Consider the following 27,023-nt stretch of genomic DNA (forward strand, 5'->3'; position numbering starts at 1 on the left):
GTCTAGCCGTTCTTTTTTTTTAAATCATAGCACAGTATCTTGCTTTTTCCTAATGTTTCTTACTACACAAACTTACTTGGGCTGAATGGATTTTGAAACGAAGCTCTCATCATTCTGTCTGATTTGTATAGCCTTTCCCTTTTTCTAAATTTTAGAAATAATAGGTAATTATTGATGCACAACATTATGGGATTCAATTTGTCCTGTTGTTTTGGTTTCCTGTTAAGCTTTTAAAGACCCTACATTTTTATGAGTTTATGTATATTTACCATTTTTTTGAGGTAGACTTTTTTCTTATGATGTTCTTATATAAGAGGATCTGGAGTCAGGAAACTTGTAAATTTATGGTTTAAAATTGGAATTGGAAAAAATGTATTAACCATATTTTTATTTTCCTTTTTTTTAATGCTGTTTTGATACATTGAGGGCCTATCTTGTCAGGAAGAAACTACTCTTCCTAGGGGTGGCTAATTATCAACTAACCTGTGAGCACACCTTTCATATTCACATCAACCAATCTGGATTCTGTCCCCCCACCCCTTTCTAATTTCCCCTGACCTGAAAACCCAGAGCCAGATACTAGGCAAGTAGGGACTGCCCTTGTGCTTCAAAGCCTGCTGGAATTATTCAGACTGGCCAACTCTGAACTGTTGATCTTGCCCTGTTATTCCCATGGAGATCCCAAAAAGGCTGTACCTTCTGGCTCCTCTCTGCCTCTTCACTGGTGATTCCCCTGGTGGCAGAGCATGCCTCTCTTTTTTAGGGGAACTCTAACACTAAACTTTTGTTTCAATGGCATTGAATTGTCAGTGTTGTCACTCAGTCACCTTTATAAATTAAGACCTAGACACAAATCTAAGGGGGCAAACTTATTATTAGCCTTTGAATTGGTGTGTGTGCGTGTGTGTTAAGGAGGCAATATGGGTGGAAAGAATTTTGTCCTTGGAGTCAAATACATAGATTGTTTCAACCCCTGGCTCCAGACTTTGTTTGCTTCTGTTGTTGTGTAGTAAGGTACCAAAAAGAATAGAAAATTAATATTTTAAGGAAAATAGGTTTCTTGTCCCCTTTTCTGTAGAAAATAAAGGGAAAGGAATGCCACAGTTTCCTAGCTTGCAGAAACATACTGTGTGGGAAACCTCCTTCTACTAGGAAGCTTAAAGGGCATTTTATTAATTTGGGCTAGGCATACAGAGAGATTTTGTAAAAATGATTTTTATACTTGTGTGACTTACACCAACTCAGGATGGCCAATAGCATTGTATTGTATATGAAGAGGGGAAGGAGATTTAGATTCCCTCCCTTCCCCCCACACTTGTAAGGAAGCAGATAAATAGCTAGCCAGGTGCAGGAAGAGAGAGATTGAGAAAACCTTTTCCTATTTGATGAGCCATTCGCAGGCATTTATCCCTGGTGCCCTGGAAACTACCCCTCCCCTCCTGAAAGCGTGTAATTAATGTATATACCTCAAAACAAAGGAATGGCAAATGAACACTAGAAAATTTAGGAATATTTTTAATATGTAGAACATTTTTGCTATTGTGTTACCTTGTAAGTTTTAATATATAGGAATATTTTTACAAATCCTATGGACAAATGTTGTAAGCTTGCTAATGAATTGTGTCCCATCCTCCTCCTCCTTCCCCCCCCCCCCAACGTGTGTGTGTGTGTGTGTGTGTGTGTGTGTGTGAGCAAAAGTATATAACCTGCTGCAAGGGCTGTGCCCAACGCACACGATTTGGGTCTGCAGTGCCCCGTGTTAGTCATATGTGGCCAGCATATTAAATAAATCTCCTCCTTTAATAAAACCCTTCAGAATTCATCTGGACTTGGTGTCTCTACGTAAACCCGTGGAAGTGAGGTATGGGTACTTTACAACAGTTGATGGCCTTAGATGATTCTAATATAGAAAGTAATATTCACCTTACAAGATTTGTGGAGGATTAAATATTTTACCTTACCCCTCTTCACTGGTATGTACATCCAGCTACCTTCTACATATCTCCAGTTGAGTATCTAAGAGGCAGATCCAGTCTGAATTTGTGACTCCTCCAAATCTGTTTCTCCCCAATATTCCTGTTCTGACCACATGGCACCACTATTCACCCACGTAACCTAGGTCAGAAAATCTTACCATAATTCTAGACACTTCTTTTTCATATCTTTCATCTAATTCATCTACCTTTAATATGTTAATATATACATTAAGAATCTATGACCCCTACAGTCTTAAATGTCAAAAAAAAAAGAAAAAAAAGAATCTATGACCCCTTTCAACTCCACTGCTCCCAGTCTAGTTCAACCCACTGTTAATTTTTTTCTGGCCTGAATAACCATAGTACTAGTTTCCTAACTGGCCTCTTGGTTTCTCCTCATCTGCTTTGCCCCCCCAGAGTCTTTTTATTCTTCACATAGCACTAGAGTAATTGTTTTAAAAAATAAGTAAGTCCTATCCAGCTTTTGTCTCAGCTCTCTAGTGACTTATTATACAGAGAAGGTCCTTGAATAATGTCATTTTTGTTCAACTTTGTTTTGTTAGATAACATTGATGAGATGCTGTAGGAACTTACCACTTATTTATATCAATTAGTGTACAGTAAAATTGGTTCATTACATGTTGTTTTGCTTACAGTAGCAGAACCTATTGACAATGTTAAGTGAGAATTTACTGTGTTTAGAATAAAATTCAAAGTCCTTTCCAGGGCATACATGGCCCTCTCTCCTCTCTAATGTTATCTTCTTTTTTTACTTCACTAATGACCCACCGAACTTCTTACTATTCATGCAGTCCAGTGTATTAAAAATGTTCAGGGGCCCTGGCCAGTTGCCTCAATGGTAAAGTGTTGGCCTGGTATGTGGATATCCTGGGCTCAATACCCAGTCAGGGCAAACAGGAAAAGTGACCATCTTCTTCTCCACCCCTCCCCCTTCTCTCTCTCTTTCTCTCTCTCTCTCTCTTCCCCTCCTGCAGCCATGGCTTGATTGGTTCAAGTGCATCAGCCCAGATGCTGAGGATAGCTCTGTGGAGCCTCCCACTCAGGTGCTAAAAATAGCTTGGTTGCAAGCATGGCCCCAGATGGGCAGAGCATAAGCCCCAGACGGGGGTTGCTGGGTAGATCCTGGTCAGGGCGCATTTGGGAATCCATCTTTCTATCTCCTCTCCTCTCACTTGGAAAAAGAAGGGGGAAAAATGTTCAGGACTTGACACCTTCATACCTATTATTGCTTCTGCTTAGACTACTCTTTTTACAAATATTTTATGGCTTATTCTCTCAATTTGTTCAGGTGTTTCTTCAAGTATGACCTCAGAGTGGACTTACCTGACCACTTTGCCTAAAATAACAACCTTAAGATTTTTATTTTTCTACATAGCACTTACTGATATTATATATCTCTCTGTTTATTGTCTGTCTTACCTTCTAGGACAGGGGTCCCCAAACTACGGCCCGCGGGCCGCATGCGGCCCCCTGAGGCCATTTATCTGGCCCCCACCACACTTCCAGAAGGGGCATCTCTTTCATTGGTGGTCAGTGAGGGGGGCATAGTTCCCATTGAAATACTGGTCAGTTTGTTGATTTAAACTTATTTGTTCTTTATTTTAAATATTGTATTTGTTCCCGTTTTGTTTTTTTACTTTAAAATAAGATATGTGCAGTGTGCATAGGGATTTGTTCATAGTTTTTTTATAGTCTAGCCCTCCAACAGTCTGAGGGACAGTGAACTGGCCCCCTGTGTAAAAAGTTTGGGGACCCCTGTTCTAGGAGGTAAGCATCTTGAGGCAGCAATTTTTCTTCTTTGCTGTTACAGCCCTAGGAACTGACACATAATGAGTGCTCAGTAAATATTTGTGGAATGAATAAATAAATGAATGAATCTCCACTCTCATATCAGTATTTATTCATCCTTCAGTCATTCACTCCACAGTACATATTGAATTCCTTCCCTCTGCCAGGAACTATGTTAGAGGTACAGTGTTAATCAAAATAAACATAATCCTCGTACCTGTTGGCTATCTGTATGTCTTTCTGCCCATTTTAAAAATAAGATGTTTTGGGCGGTTTTTCTGTCGAGCTGTATGAGTTCTTTATGTATTTTGGATATTAACTCCTTATCAAATATATAATGTGCAAATATGTTCTCTCTTTCAGAAGATTGCCTTTTCATCTTGTTGATGATTTCCTTTGCTGTATAAAATCTTTTTAGTTTAATGTGGTCCCACTTGTTTATATCACCAGACCAGTGTCAAAGAGCTTACAGTCTATATTTTCTTCCAGGGGTTTTATGGTTTCAGATCATATATTTAAATCTTTAATCCATTTTGAGTTCATTTTTGTGTATGGTGTAAGATAGTAATCTATTCTTTTGCATGTAATTGTTCATTTTTCCTAGCACCATTTATTTATTTTTTTTATTTTTTTTTTTATTTTTTCATTTTTCTGAAGCTGGAAACAGGGAGAGACAGTCAGACAGACTCCCGCATGCGCCCAACCGGGATCCACCCGGCACGCCCACCAGGGGCGACGCTCTGCCCACCAGGGGGCGATGCTCTGCCCATCCTGGGCGTCGCCATGTTGCGACCAGAGCCACTCTAGCGCCTGAGGCAGAGGCCACAGAGCCATCCTCAGCGCCCGGGCCATCTTTGCTCCAATGGAGCCTTGGCTGCGGGAGGGGAAGAGAGAGACAGAGAGGAAAGCGCGGCGGAGGGGTGGAGAAGCAAATGGGCGCTTCTCCTGTGTGCCCTGGCCGGGAATCGAACCCGGGTCCTCCGCACGCTAGGCCGACGCTCTACCGCTGAGCCAACCGGCCAGGGCTAGCACCATTTATTAACAAGACTGTCCTTTCCCTCATATATTCTTGGCTCCTTTGTTAATAACTAATTGACCATATATGTGTGGATTTATATTTGGGCTCTCTTTTCTCTTCCATTTATTTATATATCTCTTTTCATGCCAGTACCATAGTGTTTTTATTACTATAGCTTTGTAATATAGTTTAAAATCAGGGCTTATGATAGTTCTTCTTTCTCAAGATTGTTTTGGCTATTTGGAGTCTTTTGTAGTTTCATACAAATACAGGAAATATTCATAAAAACATACAAATTGGTTGTTCTATTTCTGAGAAAAATGACATTGGAATTTTATAAGGTTTGCATTGAATTTGTAGATATGGACATTTTAACAATATTAATTCTTCCAGTCCACGAACACAGAATATCCATATTATTATTTTTTTATACATAAATTTTTATTAATTTTAATGGGTAACATCAATAAATCAGGGTACATATATTCAAAGAAAACATGTCCGGGTTATCTTGTCATTCAATTATGTTGCATACCCATCACCCAAAGTCAGATTGTCCTCTGTCACCTTCTATCTAGTTTTCTTTGTGCCCCTCCCCCTCCCTATTCCCTTCTCCCTCCTTCCCTCACTCCCCATAACCACCACACTCTTGTTCATGTCTCTTAGTCTAGTTTTTATGTCCCACCAATATATAGAATCATGCAGTTCTTGGTTTTTTCTGATTTACTTATTTCAATCCGTATAATGTTATCAAGATCCCACCATTTTGTTGTAGATGATCTGATGTCATCATTTCTTATGGCTGAATAGTATACCATAGTGTATATGTGCCACATCTTCTTTATCTGGTCATATATATATATATATATATATATATTCATATATGTGTATATATATATTTATTTTATTATTTTATTTTTTACTGTGATTAAAGTCTTTAAGCAGCCTGACCGGGCGGTGGCGCAGTGGATAGAACGTTGGACTGGGATGCAGAAGACCCAGGTTCAAGACCCTGAGGTCGCCAGCTTGAGCATGGGCTCATCTGGTTTGAGCAAAAGCTCACCAGCTTGAGCCCAAGGTCGCTGGCTCCAGCAAGGGGTTACTTGGTCTGCTGAAGGCCCACGGTCAAGGCACGTATGAGAAAGCAATCAATGAACAATTAAGGTGTCGCAATGCACAACGAAAAACTAATGATTGATGCTTCTCATCTCTCTGTCCTTGTCTATCCCTCTCCCTGACTCTCTCTCTCTCTCTCTCTCTCTCTGTAAAAAAAAAAAAAAAAAAAAAAAAAAGTCTTTAAGCAAACTCTTGGCCAATACAAGAAGAATCCATAAAGGAGTAGTGTCCTTAACATGTTCACCAAGTCCAAGTTGGCACCAACAGCATTCCAAATCCCTGCAAATGCAACTCAACCCCAGTTCAGTCCATTAGGAGCTATCACAAGGAGCAGGAGTCCTGAAAAAGTCCACCTCCAGGAAAAGTCCGCATGGCACTGGAATTGTTACAATTCTTACTTTGCAGCTCACGTCCAAGCCCCAATGACCACTGCTTCTAGCCGGTAATGATTCAGGTAGACTGGAAAAGCCATCTGCAGCATGTGTGGGGATGGAGCCTCTGTTCTCCTCTGCCTGGAGAGATGAGACCAGGGTGCTTTCCCCTGGAGCTCTGCGACTATGGCGTGGTAAAGAGAACCTTGGGATACACTAAGCTGGGTGGCAAAGGTAAATTCACAATAGAAGTTGGCAAAAGGGGGAGAGAGAGCTCTAAATTAGGAGTAGGTCCCAGCCTGAAATATGAGTGGGGCATTGAGGTAGGAGGAATAAAGGAAACACTATATATTAAAGCAGCAGAAAATAGGACTATCAACACCCAGAACAGAGATCTTTGAGGGAAGAATAAAAAACCTGACTATTCAGGCAAGACATAGTTAAGTGGCCCTTTTGCAAATGAGATCAGTTTACCTGCTTCTTGGAAGAAATACCCTAGGCTCGTCCACAGTGTCGTAGATGGGGCCGACGGCCCTGGGCACCTTCAGCCTTCAGTGGCAAACCCCAGCATTCTGGGCAAGGTTAGGTCATAGGTGGCTGGAGCAGGGCTGGAAGAGACTGAATCCTCCCTTAGAGGAACGAGGGGAAAGCCTACCTTCCAGTGTCCCTGTTTTCTCACAGCAAAGGCGTGTAAGCCTGGCAGGCTTTAGCTCAATGATCTTCCTTTCCACTATTGAAGCAGGACCCAGATGGATTCCTATGAGACTTCTTTGGGGCATTGGAGCCTTTAAGGGCATATCCTAAAAGCTGGTAGTTCACCTGATCTCTACAGGGCTTTTTCTGCCTCTTGGTACCTTAAAGGCCATGTTCAGGAGATCTCGCTGAGGGGTTTGAGGATCCCCATCCGCCTATATAAACCTTTTCCGTATATCTGGAGCTATTTGGAAAAAGACAAAATAGTGTTATTAGCTGGATCAAATAAAAGAAGGTAGAAGTTTGCAGGAGAAGAAGATTTGGCGTCTCCTGTTCATCTGCATTCCAAAGAAATTTAAAATTTTTTAAGTAAAAAGCATGATATGGTAGACCCATAGGAGTTCCAGTATATGGCTCCCCCTTTTAAATATTTTTAAATTGACCTTAAAATATTTGCTGGGTATGCTTTAATAATACCTTGACTTTAAAGATTTTAAGAAATACCCATAATTCGAAAGGTTTGACAAAATACAGTAAATGCTTTGGCTACATATGCAATCCATATTATTGATAATATGATAAGGAAACTGAGGCCCAGAGAAGCAAAATGCCCAAGTCTTGTAGTTAAATGATTAGCAAGTCAGGTCTGAAGCTCAAATCTGACTCCTTGTCTCCTACACACTGTCTTCACACTGTTTTACAATTAACAGTGGGATATAAAGATATTGAATAAGAAAAGCATTTTCCTATAATATAAAATTTTACAGTTAGAGAGAACCTTAGAATCTTTTTTCAGCATCTTATAGTTTTCAGTTAACAGGTCTTTCACCTCCTTGATTAAATTATTTCCTAGCTATTTTTACTTAAAGTCTATTTTGTCTGATAAGTATAGCTGTCTCTGTTTACATTTGCATGGACTATCTTTTCCCATCCCTTCACTTTCAGTCTATGTGTGTCCTGAAAGCTGAGGCACTTCTGTTGTAGGCAGCATATTGTGTTGGCGGCAGTGGAAACAGCACCAGGTCTTAGACCAGTGGAGTCAGAATGGACCTTGGTTCAGCAACCTCAGTACTCGAGTTCTTTTCTAAAAATTGATTTATTGATTTCGGGGGCAGAGGAGAGAAACCGATTTGTTGTTCCATTTACAAATATTGATCGACATACAACCTATGCAACTAACGACCATTCGACTTTATGACCACAATCGCTACCCATGACTGCTCCGCGTCTGGCAGCGCAAGCGTTGCCCAGCTGGGTGTACGACAGTGCGAACCAGCTTCCGGCAACACTACCATCTCCACGTGCACCATTTCAACTGTTATCCCAGACTCAATACAGCAATTTGTGTTTTGTGTCTTGGATATTTTTCATCAAACCCCTCCCAAGATGTCTACCATGAGGAAATTGTCTTTGCAAGTATTAAACTAGTTGTACTGGTAACACAGTGTTTTACTTAAACCTGCCAAATATAAAAATAAGTAACAAAATAGTGTAGAGATGATACAAACTGCATAAAATGAACAAAGAAAATTATGATATATAACAATAATGAAAGAAAATTATGATAAAATATGACTTAAAGATTTTTATAACATCATTTCACAATACTGTACATATAGCCTACTCAACTTAAGACCAAATCATGTTACGACTGGTCTGTCGGAACCAGTTGTGGTCGTAAGTAGAGCACTAGCTGTATTTATGCACTCATCGGCTTATTATAGTATATACCCTAACCGAAGATAGAACCTGCAACCTTGGCATATTGGGACAACACTCTAACCAACTGAGCTATCTGCCCAGGTCTGGGTACTTGAGTTCTGGCTAAGAAATAATTCAGAGGCAAGTCTCAAACTATGAGAGAAAGTTTGACAGTCACAAAGAATAAAAGAAGTGAGCTGTAGAAGACATGGACTCAGGAAACAAGTTACAGAGGCAAAAGAAGGGCCCTGGAAGCTTAGGAGAGAGAGGCAAGGAAAACGCTCTCGGGGGAAGGCGTGGGCATACTCTAGAGCAGGGGTAGTCAACCTTTTTATACGTACCTCCCACTTTTGTATCTCTGTTAGTAAAATTTTCTAACTTCCCACCAGTTCCACACTAATGGTGATTTATAAAGTAGGGAAGTAACTTTACTTTATAAAATTTATAAAACAGAGTTACAGCAAGTTAAAGCATATAATAATAATTGCTTACCAAGTACTTTATGTCAGATTTTTGCTAAGTTTGGCAGAATAAATCTTTATAAAACAACTTACTATAGTTAAATCTATCTTTTTACTTATACTTTGGTTGCTCTGCTACTGCCCACCATGAAAGCTGGAACGCCCACTAGTGGGCGGTAGGGATCAGGTTGACTACCACTGCTATAGAGGGAGCTGCACTGGGTCCTCCCCCTTGAAGGTAATTATCTAGAGGTCTCGGGAGGATCCCAGTAGAATATTCATAAGCTTTTTGAGGTGTATCCTTTCAAGTTTCTGGTCTCTACTGATGGTTGGCACCAGGCCAGGGGGTCATTTGTCAGTGTACCTGGTCATGACATCAGCCATGAAGTCCACGTCTGGTTTTTCCTGGGCTTGGAGCTAAAATGCAATGGAGGCCTAGATGGTCTGCAATGGCCCACCCGCATGGCAGTCACATGAGCCCACTCTTTGGCTCCTTGTTTTTATTCCAAGGGGATCTACCATACAACTAGTGACATGCCAGGGGACGAAAGGTCAAGGGAGGGTCCAAACCTCATGACCAATATGAAAGGTCAGGGCATCTAAACAGCATGATCAGTGATCTGTTAGGGAGGCAAGGTTGCCCTGGGGGTAGGTCCTTATTTTCCCAATTTAGCCTGTTGCTAGGCACCCAGGGCTTTCTATCCTGGTGACCATCTGTACCTGGCCTATCATCCTTGCTCTGATAATGTCTGTCTAAACTGCCTGCCATGCCCTGGCCAGGTAGTTCAGTTTGTTAGAGCGTCATCCCAATAAACCACGGTTGAAGATTCGATCCCTGGGCAGGGCACATACAAGAATCAACCAAAGAATACATAAATAAGTGACACAACAAATCAAGGTTCCTCTCTTTCTCTCTCTCTCTCTCAAGTCAATTTTAAAAAAAGACAATAAAAATAAATAAACTAGCTACCACATTTGGGTCTTGTTTTTTCATCTATTCAGCCACAGTTTTCTTTTTTCCTTTAAAAAAAATCATTCATTATTGATTTTAGAGAGGAAGGGGGAGAAAGAGACAGAAACATTGACCTGTTGCTGCACTCGGCCATGCAGTCAGCCATTGGTTGACTCCTGCGTGTACCCAGACCAGGGGTCAAACACATCAGGGCAATACGCCAACAAACTGCTACCCAGCCAGGGCCTCTCTGTGTCTTTTTACTGGAAAAGTTAGTCTGCTTACATTTGAAGTAATTATTGATAGGTAGAGTTCACTATTGCCATTTTATTAATTGTTTCCTCTGTGTTTAATAGGTCTGTTACTCCTTTTTTTCTCTGTCTACCTTTGTGATTTGATGATTTTCTGTAGTATGCTTTTATTCCTTTCTCTTTTTATGTGTGTGTATCTACTATATATTTTTGCCTTGTAGTTTCCATGAGGCTGACCTAAAACATCTTATAATTATAACATTTTATTTTAAGCCAATAACTTACTGTGGATTGCATACACTTTTACTCCCCCCAGGCATAATCTCTGAGCCAGGAATATGTTTTGAAAGTGTATGTGTAGGACGTCACGGAAATGGCGCCGTGAGCAGCGCGTCCGACAGATCTCCCCAAAATCACAACAAATTTATCAACTAGAAACAGAAAAATTTATCCTCGGAGCATTCCGGAGTTCCACACAAACTGAAAGCGAAAGGACTGTTATCACTTGAATCTGAGAGACGAGGGTGTGGAGGAAGCTAACTACCGCAGGGACGTTCATTCAAGCTGCGGAGGGAGTGCGCCTGTAGTGAGTCGGCCCACGCTCGGGAGCGGCGAGCAGCCGCCGGCGCGCGCCCAGTCGGTCCGGTTGCAGAGCGAGCACCGCTAACGTTCCCAGCGGCCCGCGCACTGCGAGTGAGAGTCCCCAGCCACCGGTGCCTGGAGCACCCCATTCACGCGCATGCCCTACTGGCCCGCACACCCAGGGTGCCCCAATATCCTGTGCCCGGTGCGCCCTACTGGCCCGCACACCCAGGGTGCCCCATTATCCTGTGCCCGGTGCGCCCCAGCCGCCAGCGGCGGGGCGAGCGGGAGAGGCGCCAGGGCGGTCTTCCCTACTTGGGAGATTCTCTCGGTGAGCGGGGCACCTCACCCAGCCATTCAAGCTAACAATCAAGCATTGGGGGAGGGGCGCGCAGGCAGCCTGAAATACCTTCGGGAGCACAGCTGCGGACCCAATCACTGAAATTAGCTTAACCCATGAAATCTGCGCACCCACGGGCTCTAATTGATAAGATCTCTATTAGTTCAGCGATACAAGACAAGAGGCGTGATATTTCTTAGTGCCTCTCGCTAAAGGGGCGGGGGCAACTTCTGATTGATAGGGCCTCCATATTCAGGGATAAACGCTAACAAGAGGGACTTGGCAGATAATAAGATCTTTACTACACTAGTCGCAAGCAGAGACTAGTGCCTCTTCTTCCCAGCCAAAACAGGCTACAAAGTGTGGAAAGCCTGGGTTGAGTGGTCCAACTGAATGCTAGGCGCTGAACAGTCACCTTGACAACAATTGACTCCCACCCCCGCCTGATTACACTGGAGGCTCTGACTACCAGAGCCTTTCCCAAAGCCTTGCGCTGAGTGGGGATAGAGTGGGGATTTCCTAGCTCTTTGAGCCTCTTACTCCCCAGGCAGAAGCAGTAGCAGCCTTATAGCTGGATCACCAGGCTGCTAATTCAGGAAGGGGGGACTAGGAGAGAGACTCCAGGAAAGCAAACTCTCTCATCGTTGGACCCTGCAAACGCCAACAAGCCTTGACTACCAGCAAGACTAAAGCCAATTATATGACATTGCCATAGAATCCCATCAACTGCAAATCCCTACCTAAGTGTGACACAGGGGCAGAGCCTGGGGTACAGAGTCACCGACCAGGAAGAGGGAGAGAAAAGAAAAAGGAAGAAGTTAACCTCTCAAAATCAAGAAAAATCCACAGACTTTACAACTTGTTCCACTAATTTTTTTTTGCTGTTGTTTGTTTCTTCTATCTTATTGCCTTTATTATTATTATTTCTATTTCCTCCACCTCGGTCCTATTCTCTGCCCATCTTATGCTTCCCTTTTCTTGAACTACACTACCCATGAGTGTTACAGTTTATTTCTTATCTTCATCCTCACCCTCCTTTAAGGTTATACTCCAAAACACTTAACTCTCACTCTCTCCTCTTTTGTTTTTTTTTGTTTTGCTTTATTTTGTTTTTTTCTCTTCCTTTTTTTTTCTTCCTTCATTTTTCTCTTTTTCTTATTTTTTCCTTTCTATTCGTTTTTTCTTTTCTCGTTTTACTTTCCTCCCATTTAATCCTCAATCACGAACAAATTAGTTAATTTGGGACTCAAGGGGGTTTTTTGGCTTTATTTTTCTTTTTCGCTTCTGTTTTTGTTTTTTTCTTGTTTGTTTGTTTATTTTTGTGGCATTTTGGGTACTTTTTACGTTGCTTTTTAACTCACTAGCATTCCTCCCAACCCAAGGTCTCCATTGTATTTAGTCTTCGCTCCACTTAATACAACAGATTTTTACTTATTATTTTTATTTTTTTCTTTATTATTCTTTTTTTTTCTCCTTTTTTATGGTTCCCTCTTATCCTTCTCATTATATCTCTTAGTCGACCATCACTTACAAGCAAATCATCTTATGCTTGTCTAAGATTTTCTTCCCTTTTTTTTTTTTTTGCATTTAGTAGGTCCCTACTCCCTTTTTTTGCCCCTTGAACTCTTCACCCCAAATCAGGCCCTCCATTATAGGCAGTTTTTGTTCCATTTAGCATAATATAATTCACAGGTCATCACAATATTTCCCTGAGGAGGGGAGAGGAGGGAAAGAGAAGAAAGAAAAAAGGGGGAAATAATAAATTATTACTGTGTTTTTTTTTGTGGGGTGTTTTACCTTTTTTTTTTTTTCTTTTTACTCTTTATTAATTCTAATTAGTGCTATCAACAAGACCACCCTCAGATGCCAATAAGAAAGAGGAAATCGAATATTATGGATACAAAAGAAAGAGAGGTAACACAAATAGATGTGGAAAAATCTATGGAGAAAAGACTTAACATATTGGAAGCCTTGGAGCTAAATGACAGAGAATTTAAAATAGAAATCTTAAAAATACTCAGAGATATACAAGAAAACACAGAAAGGCAATTTAGGGAGATCAGAAAACAACTCAATGAACACAAAGAATATATTACCAAAGAAATTGAAACTATAAAAACAAATCAAACAGAAATGAAAAACTCAATTCACGAGCTGAAAAACGAGGTAACAAGCTTAGCTAACAGAACAGCCCAGATAGAAGATAGGATTAGTGAAATAGAAGACAAACAACTTGAGGCACAACAGAGAGAAGAAGAAAGAGACTCAAAAATAATAAAAAACGAGAAAGCCCTACTGGAATTGTCTTGACTCCATCAGAAAGAATAACATAAGAATAATAGGTATATCAGAGGGAGAAGAGAAAGAAAATGGAATGGAGAATATACTCAAACAAATAATAAACGAGAACTTCCCAAGCCTGTGGAAAGAACTAAAGCCTCAAATTCAAGAAGCAAACAGAACACCAAGTTTTCTTAACCCCAACAAACCCACTCCAAGGCACATCATAATAAAGATGACACAAACCAATGACAAAGAAAAAATTCTCAAGGCAGCCAGGGAAAAGAAGAGTACAACATATAAAGGAAGGCCTATTAGATTATCATCAGATTTCTCAGCAGAAACTCTACAAGCTAGAAGAGAGTGGACCCCAATATTTAAAGCCCTGAAAGAGAGGAACTTTCAGCCAAGAATACTATACCCATCAAAGCTATCCTTCAAGTACGAAGGAGATATAAAAACATTCACAAATACAGAAAAGATGAGAGAATTTATCAGCAGAAAGCCCCCACTCCAGGAAATACTAAAGGGGGTTTTCCAACCAGATTCAAAGAACAAAAGAAAACAACACCACAAGTAACAGCTCCACCAAGAACCCAATAAAACCAAACTTAAACGGTGACAACAAAGGAAAAAAAGGGGGGAGAGGATGGAGATTAACAGTAGCAAAGGATGATGAAGTGCAGAAATACTCATAAGATAGGGTACTACAATGAATATGGTAGGTACCCTTTTCATTACTTAATGGTAACCACCCTTGAAAAAACCACCACAAAAACACTTGACTTAAAAAAGGTAGCAACAGAAGAAAGAAGTATGGAACACAAACAAACAAAAACAAAGGATAGAAAAACAAAAGAGAAGAATCAAACAAGATACAAAACTAACAGAAAGCAATTTATAAAATGGCAGTAGGGAACCCACAAGTGTCAATAATTACACTAAATGTAAATGGATTAAACTTACCAATAAAAAGACACAGAGTAGCAGAATGAATTAAAAAAGAAAATCCAACTATATGCTGCCTACAAGAAACACATCTAAGCAACAAGGATAAAAACAAATTCAAAGTGAAAGGCTGGAAAACAATACTCCAAGCAAACAACACCCCAAAAAAAGCAGATGTAGCAATACTCATATCTAATAATGTTGACTACAAGACAGAAAAAGTACTCAGAGACAAAAATGGTCATTTCATAATGATTAAGGGGAAGTTGAATTAAGAAGACATAACAATCCTTAATATATATGCACCAAACCAAGGAGCACCAAAATATATAAGACAGCTACTTATTGACCTTAAAACAAAAACTAACAAAAATACAATCATACTTGGAGACCTCAATACACCGCTGACGGCTCTAGATCGGTCATCCAAACAGAGAATCAATAAAGATATAGTGGCCTTAAACGAAATACTAGAACACCTGGATATGATAGACATCTACAGGACACTTCATCCCAAAGCGACAGAGTATACATCTTTCTCTAGTGTACATGGAACATTCTCAAGAATTGACCATATGTTGGGCCACAAAGACAATATCAGCAAATTTAGAAAAATTGAAATTGTACCAAGCATATTTTCTGATCATAAAGCCTTGAAACTAGAATTCAACTGCAAAAAAGAGGGGGGAAAACCCACAAAAATGTGGAAACTAAACAACATACTTCTAAAAAATGAATGGGTCAAAGAAGAAATAAGTGCAGAGATCAAAAGATATATACAGACAAATGAAAATGAAAATACGACATATCAGAATCTCTGGGATGCAGCAAAAGCAGTAATAAGAGGAAAGTTCATATCACTTCAGGCCTATATGAACAAACGAGAGAGCCGAAGTAAACCACTTAACTTCACACCTTAAGGAACTAGAAAAAGAAGAACAAAGACAACCCAAAACCAGCCGAAGAAAGGAGATAATAAAAATCAGAGCAGAAATAAATGAAATAGAGAACAGAAAAACTATAGAAAAAATCAATAAAACAAGGAGCTGGTTCTTTGAAAAGATCAACAAAATTGACAAACCCTTGGCAAGACTCACCAAGGAAAAAAGGCACAGGACTCAAATAAATAAAATCCAAAATGAAAGAGGAGAGATCACCACAGACATCATAGATATACAAAGAATTATTGTAGAATACTATGAAAAATTATATGCCACCAAATACAACAATCTAGAAGAAATGGATAAATTCCTAGAACAATACAACCTTCCTAGACTGAGTCATGAAGAAGCGGAAAGCCTAAACAGACCAATCAGCAGGGAGGAAATAGAAAAAACTATTAAAAACCTCCCCAAAAATAAAAGTCCAGGCCCAGACGGTTATACTAGTGAATTCTATCAAACATTCAAAGAAGACTTGGTTCCTATTCTACTCAAAGTCTTCCAAAAAATTGAAGAAGAAGCAATACTTCCAAACACATTTTATGAGGCCAACATAACCCTTATACCAAAACCTGGCAAGGATGGCACAAAGAAAGAAAACTACAGACCAATATCTCTAATGAATACAGATGCTAAAATACTAAACAAAATACTGGCAAACCGAATACAACAACATATTAAAAAAAATAATACATCATGATCAAGTGGGATTCATCCCAGAATCTCAAGGATGGTTCAACATACGCAAAACGGTTAACGTAATACACCATATCAACAAAACAAAGAACAAAACCCACATGATCTTATCAATAGATGCAGAAAAGGCTTTTGATAAAATACAACACAATTTTATGTTTAAGACTCTCAACAAAATGGGTATAGAAGGAAAATATCTCAACATGATAAAGGCCATATATGATAAACCATCAGCCAACATCATATTAAACGGCATAAAACTGAGGACTTTCTACCTTAAATCAGGAACAAGACAGGGTTGTCCACTCTCTCCACTCTTATTTAACGTGGTGCTAGAAGTTCTGGCCAGAGCAATCAGACAAGACAAAGAAATAAAAGGCATCCATATCAGAAAAGAAGAAGTAAAGGTATCACTTTTTGCTGATGATATGATCCTATACATCGAAAACCCGAAGGACTCCACAAAAAGATTATTAGACACAATAAACCAATACAGTAAGGTCGCAGGATACAAAATTAACATACAAAAGTCCATAGCCTTTCTATATGCCAACAATGAAATATTAGAAAACGAACTCAGAAAAATAATCTCCTTCACGATTGCAACAAAAAAAATAAAATACCTAGGAATAAACATAACAAAGAATGTAAAGGACCTATATAACGAAAACTACAAGGCATTATTAAGAGAAATAGAAAAAGACACAATGAGATGGAAAAATATTCCTTGTTCTTGGATAGGAAGAATAAATATAATCAAAATGGCCATATTACCCAAAACTATATAAATTTAATGCAATTCCCATCAAAATTCCTATGAGATTTTTTAAAGAAATGGAACAAAAAATCATCAGATTTATATGGAACTATAAAAAACCCCGAATAGCCAAAACAATCCTAAGGAAAAAGAATGAAGCTAGGGGCATTACAATACCTGACTTTAAACTATATTATAGGGCCACGATAATCAAAACAGCATGGTATTGGCAGAAAAATAGACACTCAGACCAATGGAACAGAATAGAAAGCCCAGAAATAAAACCACATATATATGGTCAAATAATCTTTAATAAAGGGGCCAACAACACACAATGGAGAAAAGAAAGCCTCTTCAACAAATGGTGTTGGGAAAACTGGGAAGCCACATGCAAAAGAATGAAACTCAACTACAGCCTGTCCCCGTGTACTAAAATTAATTCAAAATGGATCAAAGACCTAAATATAAGACCTGAAACAATAAAGTACATAGAAGAAGACATAGGTACTAAACTCATGGACCTGGGTTTTAAAGAACATTTTATGAACTTGACTCCAATGGCAAGAGAAGTGAAGGCAAAGATAAATGAATGGGACTACATCAGAATAAAAAGTTTTTGCTCAGCAAGAGAAACTGATATCAAAATAAACAGACAGCCAACTAAATGGGAAATGATATTTTCAAACAACAGCTCAGATAAGGGCCTAATATCCAAAATTTACAAAGAACTCATAAAACTCAACAACAAACAAACAAACAATCCAATAAAAAAATGGGAAGAGGACATGAACAGACACTTCTCCCAGGAAGAAATACAAATGGCCAACAGATATATGAAAAGATGCTCAGCTTCATTAGTTATTAGAGAAATGCAAATCAAAACTACAATGAGATACCACCTCACCCCTGTTAGATTAGCTATTATCAACAAGACGGGTAATAGCAAATGTTGGAGAGGCTGTGGAGAAAAAGGAACCCTCATTCACTGTTGGTGGGAATGTAAAGTAGTACAACCATTATGGAGGAAAGTATGGTGGTTCCTCAAAAAACTGCAAATAGAACTACCTTATGACCCAGCAATCCCTCTACTGGGTATATACCCCAAAACCTCAGAAACATTGATACGTAAAGACACATGTAGCCCCATGTTCATTGCAGCACTGTTCACAGTGGCCAAGACATGGAAACAACCAAAAAGCCCTTCAATAGAAGACTGGATAAAGAAGATGTGGCACATATACACTATGGAATACTACTCAGCCATAAGAAATGATGACATCAGATCATTTACAGCAAAATGGTGGGATCTTGATAACATTATACGGAGTGAAATAAGTAAATCAGAAAAAAACAAGAACTACATGATTCCATACATTGGTGGAATATAAAAACGAGACTAAGAGACATGGACAAGAGTGTGGTGGTTACCAGGGGTGGGGGGAGGGAGGACATGGGAAGAGGGAGGGAGATAGTTAGGGGGAGGGGGAGGGGTACAGAGAACTAGATAGAGGGAGGCGGAGGACAATCTGACTTTGGGCGAGGGGTATGCAACATAATTTAATGACAAAATAACCTAGACATGTTTTCTTTGAATATATGTACCCTGATTTATTAATGTCATCCCATTATCATTAATAAAAATTTATTAAAAAAAAAAAAAAAAGAAAGTGTATGTGTAAATTTAAAGTTTGTTTATTCAATCTATGAAAATATCTCTACTCAACTAGAACTTTTTAATCTCTATACCAGATCAAACCTAATCAAAATATCGGGTTGGGGCTTAGGCTTGTGTGTTTTGAAACCCCTCCTTGTGTTTCTTTTTTTTTCTTTTTCCATTGTGGCACTTTAGTTGTTTATTGATTGCTTTCTCATATGTGCCTTGACCGAGGGGCTACAGCAGACCGGGTAACCCCTTGCTCAAGTCAGCGACCTTGGTTCCAAGCTGGTGAGCTTTTTGCTCAAACCAAATGAGCCTGCGCTCAAGCTGGCGACCTGGAGGTCTCGAACCTAGGTCCTCTGCATCCCAGTCCGATGCTCTATCTACTGCGCCACCGCCTGGTCAGGCTCCTTGTGTGTCTGATGCACATTCCTGCTTAAAAAATCTGTGTCGGAGAAACTCACTCAAGATTAATCCTGATAGGGATATATTTGTAAATCTTTTGGGAAGCAAATTATCTATGCCTTTCCTAAACTAGAGCTTTTAAAATATGCATTTTTCTTTATTTCTTTAAAATAGGCTCTATCCATAACTTTGAAAACAAAGAATTATTATACTTGTCTGATTTTATGATATCTGTATTACTTTTTTCTTGCAGGTGAAAATGAGTTCTTCAGTAAGAAGAAAAGGCAAGCCAGGCAAAGGAAGTGGGAAAGGTTCTTCTAGAGGAGGAAGAGGAGGCAGGAGTCACACTAGTAAACCTCACGGAGGTGGCAGTGGTGGCGGTGGCGGCGGTGGCGGTGGTGGTGGCGGCAATAGAAAGGCCTCCAGTAGAATTTGGGATGATGGCGATGACTTTTGTATCTTCAGTGAATCAAGGCACTCAGCCAGGTATATGTTCTTTGAATGTTCAAATGTGGAAACACTATCAGTTCCTATTCTAAGGGATAACAGATGGCTAAGAGAAGGGGGAAGAAATGCCAAGGAATTCTGGTCAAGTTAATTATTATTCTTATTTTAAAACTTTGCAGTCCCCCTCTATAAAGTACATTCTAAAGGCATAGTGGCAAATAACAGCGTTTTCTTTTGGGAAGTTCAAAATACAAAGTTATTGCACCTGACACTGTGAATTGAGTGTAATACTTTTATTGTAACTAATGTTACTAGAAAAGTAAATATTGGAAATGGTGAAAGTGATGAAAATATTTTAAGTATTTGTTAGGCTTTATAGGTTGAAGGTCCCAATATGTGACCTCATTGTACTGTCTTTCTAATCTATGAATTGCCTGTTTTCCAACCAAATTGACCAAATAAATCTTCACTGATGTTTCATGTGATGACCAGTGACAGATGTCATATCTAGGCGGCTTCTCTCATACTCAACTTTTAAGTAATGAGTAAATTCTGATAATTCTAATGAATATTTAATGAAAGTAACAATTTACTACTGTATGCTATGCAATATATGTAAAATTGTAATTGTCTCTCAAACTACACTGTGAGCTTTCTACTGGAATTTTTAGAGACTTTAATATTATATACACATACACACTTCTGTGTGAGTTAGCTCTCAACTAAATATTAGTGAGAAAGGAGTATAGGTGAGTGCTAGAGTTTAACTGTGTCATACATGCTTTTTAACTTAAATGATTTCAACTATATGCATTAGGAAAAAAGGAAGAAGAAAAACGACATTTAAGTAGTTTAAACTTGCCACTAAATGAATCTGGGCCCATCGTGAGCATGCTGTGGAGAGAAGAACCTGCTCTCTCAGTCATCTCAGTTCCGAGTGCTCCTTGTAGTTTAAGCCTCTCATGCACTGAGTATGTGATTTTAGAGCTTAAATATATGTATTTCATACATAGTGCCTAACATAGCCAAGTGAAAATTTACACAGGATGGCTGGCCCAAAGGCCTCAAAAACAGTGTCAGGAAATAGGTGAGGGAACTGCTTGAAATGAAAGGAGTTTGAAAAAAGGACTAACGACCTGGAATGCTGAGGTCGCCGGTTCAAAACCCTGGGCTTGCCCAGTCAAAAGGCACGTATGGGAGTTGATGCTTCCTGCTCCTGCCTCCCCTTCTCTCTCTCTCTCTCTCTCTCTCTCTCTCTGTCTCTATCTGTCTCTCTTCTCTAAAATGAATAAATAAATAAAAAAAAGGACTAAATGTTATTTTTTAGTAGATATTAACTCAAAAACTTTTTTTTTTTTTTCTGAAGCTAGAAACGGGGAGAGACAGTCAGACTCCCGCATGCGCCCGACCAAGATCCACCCAGCACACCCACCAGGGGGCGACGCTCTGCCCCTCCGGAGCGTCACTCTGTTGCGACCAGAGCCACTCTAGCACCTGGGGTAGAGGCCAAGGAGCCATCCCCAGCGCCCGGGCCATCTTTGCTCCAATGGAGCCTTGGCTGCGGGAGGGGAAGAGAGAGATAGAGAGGAAGGAGAGGGGGAGGGGTGGAGAAGCATATGGGCGCTTCTCCTATGTGCCCTGGCCGGGAATCGAACCCAGGACTTCTGCACGCCAGGCCGACGCTCTACCACTGAGCCAACCGGCCAGGGCCTTAACTCAAAAACTCTATAGAGGACATAATTGAGACAATTAGGAACTTTGATTGAACATGGATTATGTATTAGTTGCTATTGTATCAATATAAAATATTTTGTGAGTGGTAATAGTGTTGTGGTTATGTAAGAGTATATCTCTTCTTAGGAAATATTCTGAAGTATTTAACAGTAAATATGATATCTGCAGCTTACACTCAGTTGGTTCAGCAATATATGCACGTGCATCTGGAGAGAGGAAGGCAGGGATGTACATAGGCATACATGTGTATGTAGACAAAGGAAGAGAAGTACACAAATGTGTGTGTGCATCTTGTATGGGAAATGTTAAGAACTGGTGGTAAAAAGTGCTTATTTTTGTAGTTTTAAATTTTTTCAAAACAAAAAGTTAGTGGAAATGATGGATTTAGTAACATTTCTTTTTAGAGGTTGCAGTTCAAAACGTCAATCAACTTACTTTCTCCTTTGCTCCCCGGTTTTACAAGTTTAAAGCGTGTGGTTCTTTCAAAGTCTCAATAATGTGTTCTATTTTAAATACAGAAAGCATTTCTTTCATTTCCCTAGATTTGTGAAAATTTATAATGAAACATGCCAAACCCTCCAAAAAAAGAAAGAAAATAAATTTAGTGTATAAAAATCTAAATTCCAACAATGAAAGATTGATGAAATAAATTCTAGTACATCTATATCTATCTACATATAAGCATTTAAAATTGTTATAGGAAAATATTTAATTTTAGGGAATTGCCAACTTTATTTTTTATTTTATTTTTTTAAGAAAGGAGAAAGAGAGAAGGGGGGAGGAGTAGGAAGCATCAACTCCCATATGTGCCTTGACCAGGCAAGCCCGGGGTTTCGAACTGGCAACCTCAGTGTTCCAGGTCGACACTTTATCCAGTGCACCACCACAGGCCAGGCATCCAACTTTATTTTGATAGGGAAATAAAGCACATTACAAAAAAATACATATGTTGTATAATTTTTAAAAATGTATATGAAAAAGATAATATGAATTAGGGTGACCTGTTTTTTTCTATTCTTTACTTTTCTACAGTGAACATGTATTATTTATTATTATTTTTTTTTTTTGTATTTTTCTGAAGTTGGAAACGGGGAGGCAGTCAGACAGACTCCCCCATGCACCTGACTGGGATCCACCCGGCATGCCCACCAGGGGGCGATGCTCCGCCCATCTGGGCATTGCTCTGCTGCAACCAGAACCATTACAAGCGCCTGAGGCAGAGACCATGGAGCCATCCTCAGCGCCTGGGCCAACTTTTGCTCCAATGGAGCCTTTGCTGCGGGAGGGGAAGAGAGAGACAGAGAGGAAGGAGAGGAGGAGAGGGGGAGGGGTGGAGAAGCAGATGGACGCTTCTCCTGTGTGCCCTGGCCGGGAATCGAACCCGGGACTCCTGCACGCCAGGCCGACACTCTACCACTGAGCCAACCGGCCAGAGCCATATTGTTTTTTTATAATCAGGAAATAGTGATAATTTAGATAAATATATCAAAAATAGGCCAAGAATTAACTCGTATTAACAAGTAAAATGGAACTCTTGATTGTTTTCAGATTGGCTACCTAAAATAAAATGCAATAAACATTCTATATGCAGACTTCCTTTGAAGATTCTCTCATGTAGAGGGAGTCATGATAGCATTGCTTTAACAGGGTTTGTGAGTTAGTGAAGCCAGTTGTACTGATTAAGAGTCTGATCAGAGTTTTTTTCCAGCAGTTCCAACATAATGAAGTCTGTTAAGAACTGTGGAAAACAGAACCTCTTCACACTTAACTGTCATCCTTTTTAAGATACTTGACAATCTGTTTCGTGTTTTGTATATTTGGGAACTCTGAGGAGGGTGTAAAAGTTCTGATTACAGGTAAACGTGTAATTTTGTTCCTGTGTTCTTTGCAGAACTGGCAGCAGTAGTGCAAGAAAAGGAGAGGCACGCCCCCAGTGGAAGCCGAAAGCCAAAGTGCCCTTACAGACCCTCCATATGACGTCTGAGAATCAGGAGAAAGTAAAGGCTCTTCTCCGAGACCTGCAAGAACAAGATGTGGATGCTGGATCTGAGTAAATTGTTTGATTTGAGTAAATTATTATGTACAGTGAAGTTCCTGTATGTCCTTTGAATACTGTATAAATACTGATCCTGTCCTGGCTATATAACTATAGTAGTTGAAAGTGAGCTAATAGGCCCTGGCCGGTTGGCTCAGCGGTAGAGCGTCGGCCTAGCGTGCGGAGGACCCGGGTTCGATTCCCGGCCAGGGCACACAGGAGAAGCGCCCATTTGCTTCTCCACCCCTCCGCCGCGCTTTCCTCTCTGTCTCTCTCTTCCCCTCCCGCAGCCAAGGCTCCATTGGAGCAAAGATGGCCCGGGCGCTGGGGATGGCTCCTTGGCCTCTGCCTCAGGCGCTAGAGTGGCTCTGGTCGCAATATGGCGACGCCCAGGATGGGCAGAGCATCGCCCCCTGCTGGGCAGAGCGTCGCCCCTGGTGGGCGTGCCGGGTGGATCCCGGTCGGGCGCATGCGGGAGTCTGTCTGACTGTCTCTCCCCGTTTCCAGATTCAGAAATGAAAAAAAAAAAAAAAAAAAAAAAAAAAAGAAAGTGAGCTAATAGAAATGCAAGAATAATTATTCAGTAACAGTTTTAGAGTTAGTTTGTTTTGTAATATCTGTGTGCAGTAAAACAGATTGCCTTTTTATCTTTTTATCTAGGACAGCACTAATAGGGATTTAGTACTTACTTTGTTGACAACGTTCCAAATAAAACCTTATAGCAAACAAGTAGTGTTGTTCTGGGAGCAGATACTGAGTTGATTAGATGAAGTCTTAAAGTTACACTACTCATGACCATCTGCCTAAGAGAAACAACTCTTTTGGCTATTTTGTTTTGTGATTTCAGTTGGAGAGGTTAATTCTTTGCACTTGCCAGAATTAAAGTGGTCAGTTATGTGTAGCTCAGTGTCCATCCTATGTAAAGGATAGGTGGTTATGCAGCAAAGCAAAAAATTAGGGCTGGTTTTTATAAATGAGAAGAGAGAGAGAGGATAGCCAAGACTTCTATAATTAAGAATATGGGGCTCTGTTCCCTGGCCCAGTGCTCAATTGGTTAGAACATCGCCCAAATATGTCAAGATTGCAGGTTTAATCCTCATTCTGAGCACATACAAGAATCAGCCAATGAATGCATAAATAAGTGGAACAACAAGTCAATGTTTCTGTCTCTCTCCCTCTCCTCTCTTCACCTCCTTCTCTCTCTGTCCCCCTCCCCTACCTTCCTCTCTCTCTTTTCTCCTCTCTCCCCTTCTCCCCCTTCCTCCCTCCTTTTTTTCTCTCCCTTTTCCCCTCCCTTCCTTCCCCTGTCTCTCTCTAAAATAAATAAATAAACATTAAAAAAAAAAAAAGAATCCAGGCTCTGGGGTTAGACTGCCTTAAAATCTACTGTTAAAATCTCTAGTTGCTGTTTACTGTATTACCTTTGACAATTACTAAATATCTCTAAGTTTTAGTTGGTCATCTGAAAAGTGGAGGTTCTAATTGTATCTGGTTGGGTCATTGAGAAGGTTTTAAAGGAGATAGTACATATAAAACACTTAACACTTATAATTTCAGAGTACAGTCTTTTTATATCCTTGGTTAAATTTATTCCTAGGTATTTATTCTTTTTGAAGCGATTGTTTATGGTATTGTTTTCTTGGTTTCCCTTTCTGATAGATCATTATTGGTGTTTAAAAATGCAACTGATTTCTGGATATTTATTTTGTATTCTGCTACTTTACTGAATTCATTTATCAGTTTTAGTAGTTTTTTGGTAGACTCTTTGGGGTTCTCTGCCTTTGGCTTTTTCAATTAAATTCTTAGAGTCTTGCTAAGTTTTTCTTTGAAGTAAGTAGAAATTAACATATCATATATGACAATGTTACCTCTTCCAGAAGAAGCATCTCTGGGGAGGAGGAAGAGGATGAGCCAGATTGTGATGATGCACAGTTCTGGCTGGCCGGACGAGAGGCTTCCCTGGTTCCCGATGCAGATCCTTTGGAATGTGCTGGCTCAGGCCTGGGGGAGCCCCACAATCCAGAACTCACGGTCTCAACATTTGCAGTGCAAAAGCTTTCCAGGTGGTTGCTTTCAGTGTTTATAGGAGTTGGGGGAGAATTCAAGGAAACGGAAAGCATATTTATTGTAAACTCTTGCTTTGAGTACTTTCCTATTGTATAGGTTCCGGAAGTGCCTGACATGCCTAATATTCCCTCTTTTAGGGTAGGGAAATGAAGGAAGGATTAGTGTTATCAGGGGCTCTTTATCAAAATACAGACCCTTTCTAGATATGGTTATAACTTCACATAAGTGTATTTAAGTGAATTTCACTTATGTGATTTGATATTACTCATTCTTTTTTTTTTTTTTTTTTTTTTTGTCATCATGGTTTACACTTGGCAGGTATGGTTTCAACGCCGAGCGCTGCCAGGCTGCCCTGAGAATCTGTGATGGAAATGTGGGGGCATCACTAGAACACCTACTCACCCAGTGCTTTTCCGAGACGTTTGCCGAGAGGATGAAGATCCCCAAGGCTGTTGCCCACATCAGCATGGATGAGTGTGTGGAGCAGCGACAGGAGGAGGCTTTTGCTCTAAAGTCAATCTGCGGGGAGAAATTCATAGAAAGAATTCAGAACAGAGTCTGGACCATTGGATTAGAACTGGACTATTTGACAAGTAAATTCTGCAAATCCAAGCAAAAAGAAAGTACCAAAAATATACCAGAGACTTCACTTGAAATCTGTAAATTTTACCTCAAAGGAAGTTGTAAATTTGGATCAAAATGCAAATTCAAACATGAAGTGCCCCCAAATCAAATTGTTGGACGAATAGAAAGAAGTGTAGATGATTCTCATCTTCATGCTAATGAAGATGCATCTTTTTTATATGAACTTGAAATTCGATTTTCTAAAGACCACAAATACCCCTACGAAGCTCCCCTTGTGGCATTTTATTCCACCAATGAGAATCTACCTCTGGCTTGTCGTTTACATATTTCTGAGTTCCTTTATAGCAAGGCCTTGACGTTTGCAGAAACTTCAGAACCTGTTGTATATTCTCTGATTACCCTTTTAGAGGAAGAATCAGAAATAATCAGTTTACTAACAAATACCCATCACAAGTACAGTGTCCCTCCAGTGAACTTTCTGCCACTATCCTCCGGGACCAGAATAACTAATCCTGTCTGTCGTAAACCAGTGATTCCAAATAATTCTTTTGTCTCAAGTCAAATTCCAGAAGGTATGTGAGGCATTGATCAAATGGCGGGTGTTTCGGGATGGGGGTCGGGGGCATTCAGAATGACAGATTAAAGAAGTAAGTGGTAATGAGGGCTGATCTAGGGTCTCCCAGTGATCTTAAGCAAGTCATTCTTCTCAGTCCATGGGCAAAAAGGAAGGAGAATCCCCTAAACTATGGCCTGACTTTAATTGGAAAGCCTAATTTTGTCACTGTGATTGGGGTTCCTGAATTGAAAGTTTCAAGTGATACGTAAGTTTACTCTAGCAGTTGAAATTTGGAAGAAACTTAGGGCATCTCAGAAAACCTGTTTCATTTAATGCATTTGGCTTTACTTATTTATTTCTGATAACTTTATATGGAATTACTTTTGAATGAGTTTTTAGCGATACTTCTCTTTCTAAACTACTAGTCATACCTTCTTGCTTTTAATACACTAGACTCTCAAAATTCATTGGAGTAGGGCTATCTTTGCGAATCCCTTAATCCTCAAATGAAAAATGTTTGTTCAGGCTTCTGGCTTTATCCAGACCCAGGTTTGCTGTACGAGTCGCACCACAAGTAAATCCCCCTTTAGCTCATCAAAAAATTCTCTTGTTTGTTGCTGTCTTTCTTTCAGAGCAGTAAGTTTT

At 39.9% G+C, this 27,023-nt stretch overlaps 1 protein-coding gene across 6 annotated transcripts in view; it reads left to right on the top strand.

Moving 5' to 3' along the window:
* Positions 1-27,023, top strand: part of DHX57 (DExH-box helicase 57) — a 71,236-nt gene that overhangs the window by 916 nt on the left and 43,297 nt on the right. For 5 of the 6 annotated variants that reach the window (XM_066378441.1, XM_066378440.1, XM_066378445.1 and 2 more), the window contains exons 2-5: positions 19,208-19,440; positions 23,027-23,185; positions 25,048-25,233; positions 25,556-26,394. In XM_066378441.1, coding sequence (XP_066234538.1) covers positions 19,214-19,440; positions 23,027-23,185; positions 25,048-25,233; positions 25,556-26,394 — 1,411 coding nt within the window. In that variant the 5' untranslated portion in view covers positions 19,208-19,213. Of the gene's footprint in view, positions 1-10,808; positions 10,935-19,207; positions 19,441-23,026; positions 23,186-25,047; positions 25,234-25,555; positions 26,395-27,023 lie in introns of those variants that run through there. The other variant, XM_066378443.1, reaches the window with a different exon arrangement.

This window comes from Saccopteryx leptura, chromosome 3, assembly GCF_036850995.1.
Source record: "Saccopteryx leptura isolate mSacLep1 chromosome 3, mSacLep1_pri_phased_curated, whole genome shotgun sequence".
Taxonomy (NCBI): domain Eukaryota; kingdom Metazoa; phylum Chordata; class Mammalia; order Chiroptera; family Emballonuridae; genus Saccopteryx; species Saccopteryx leptura.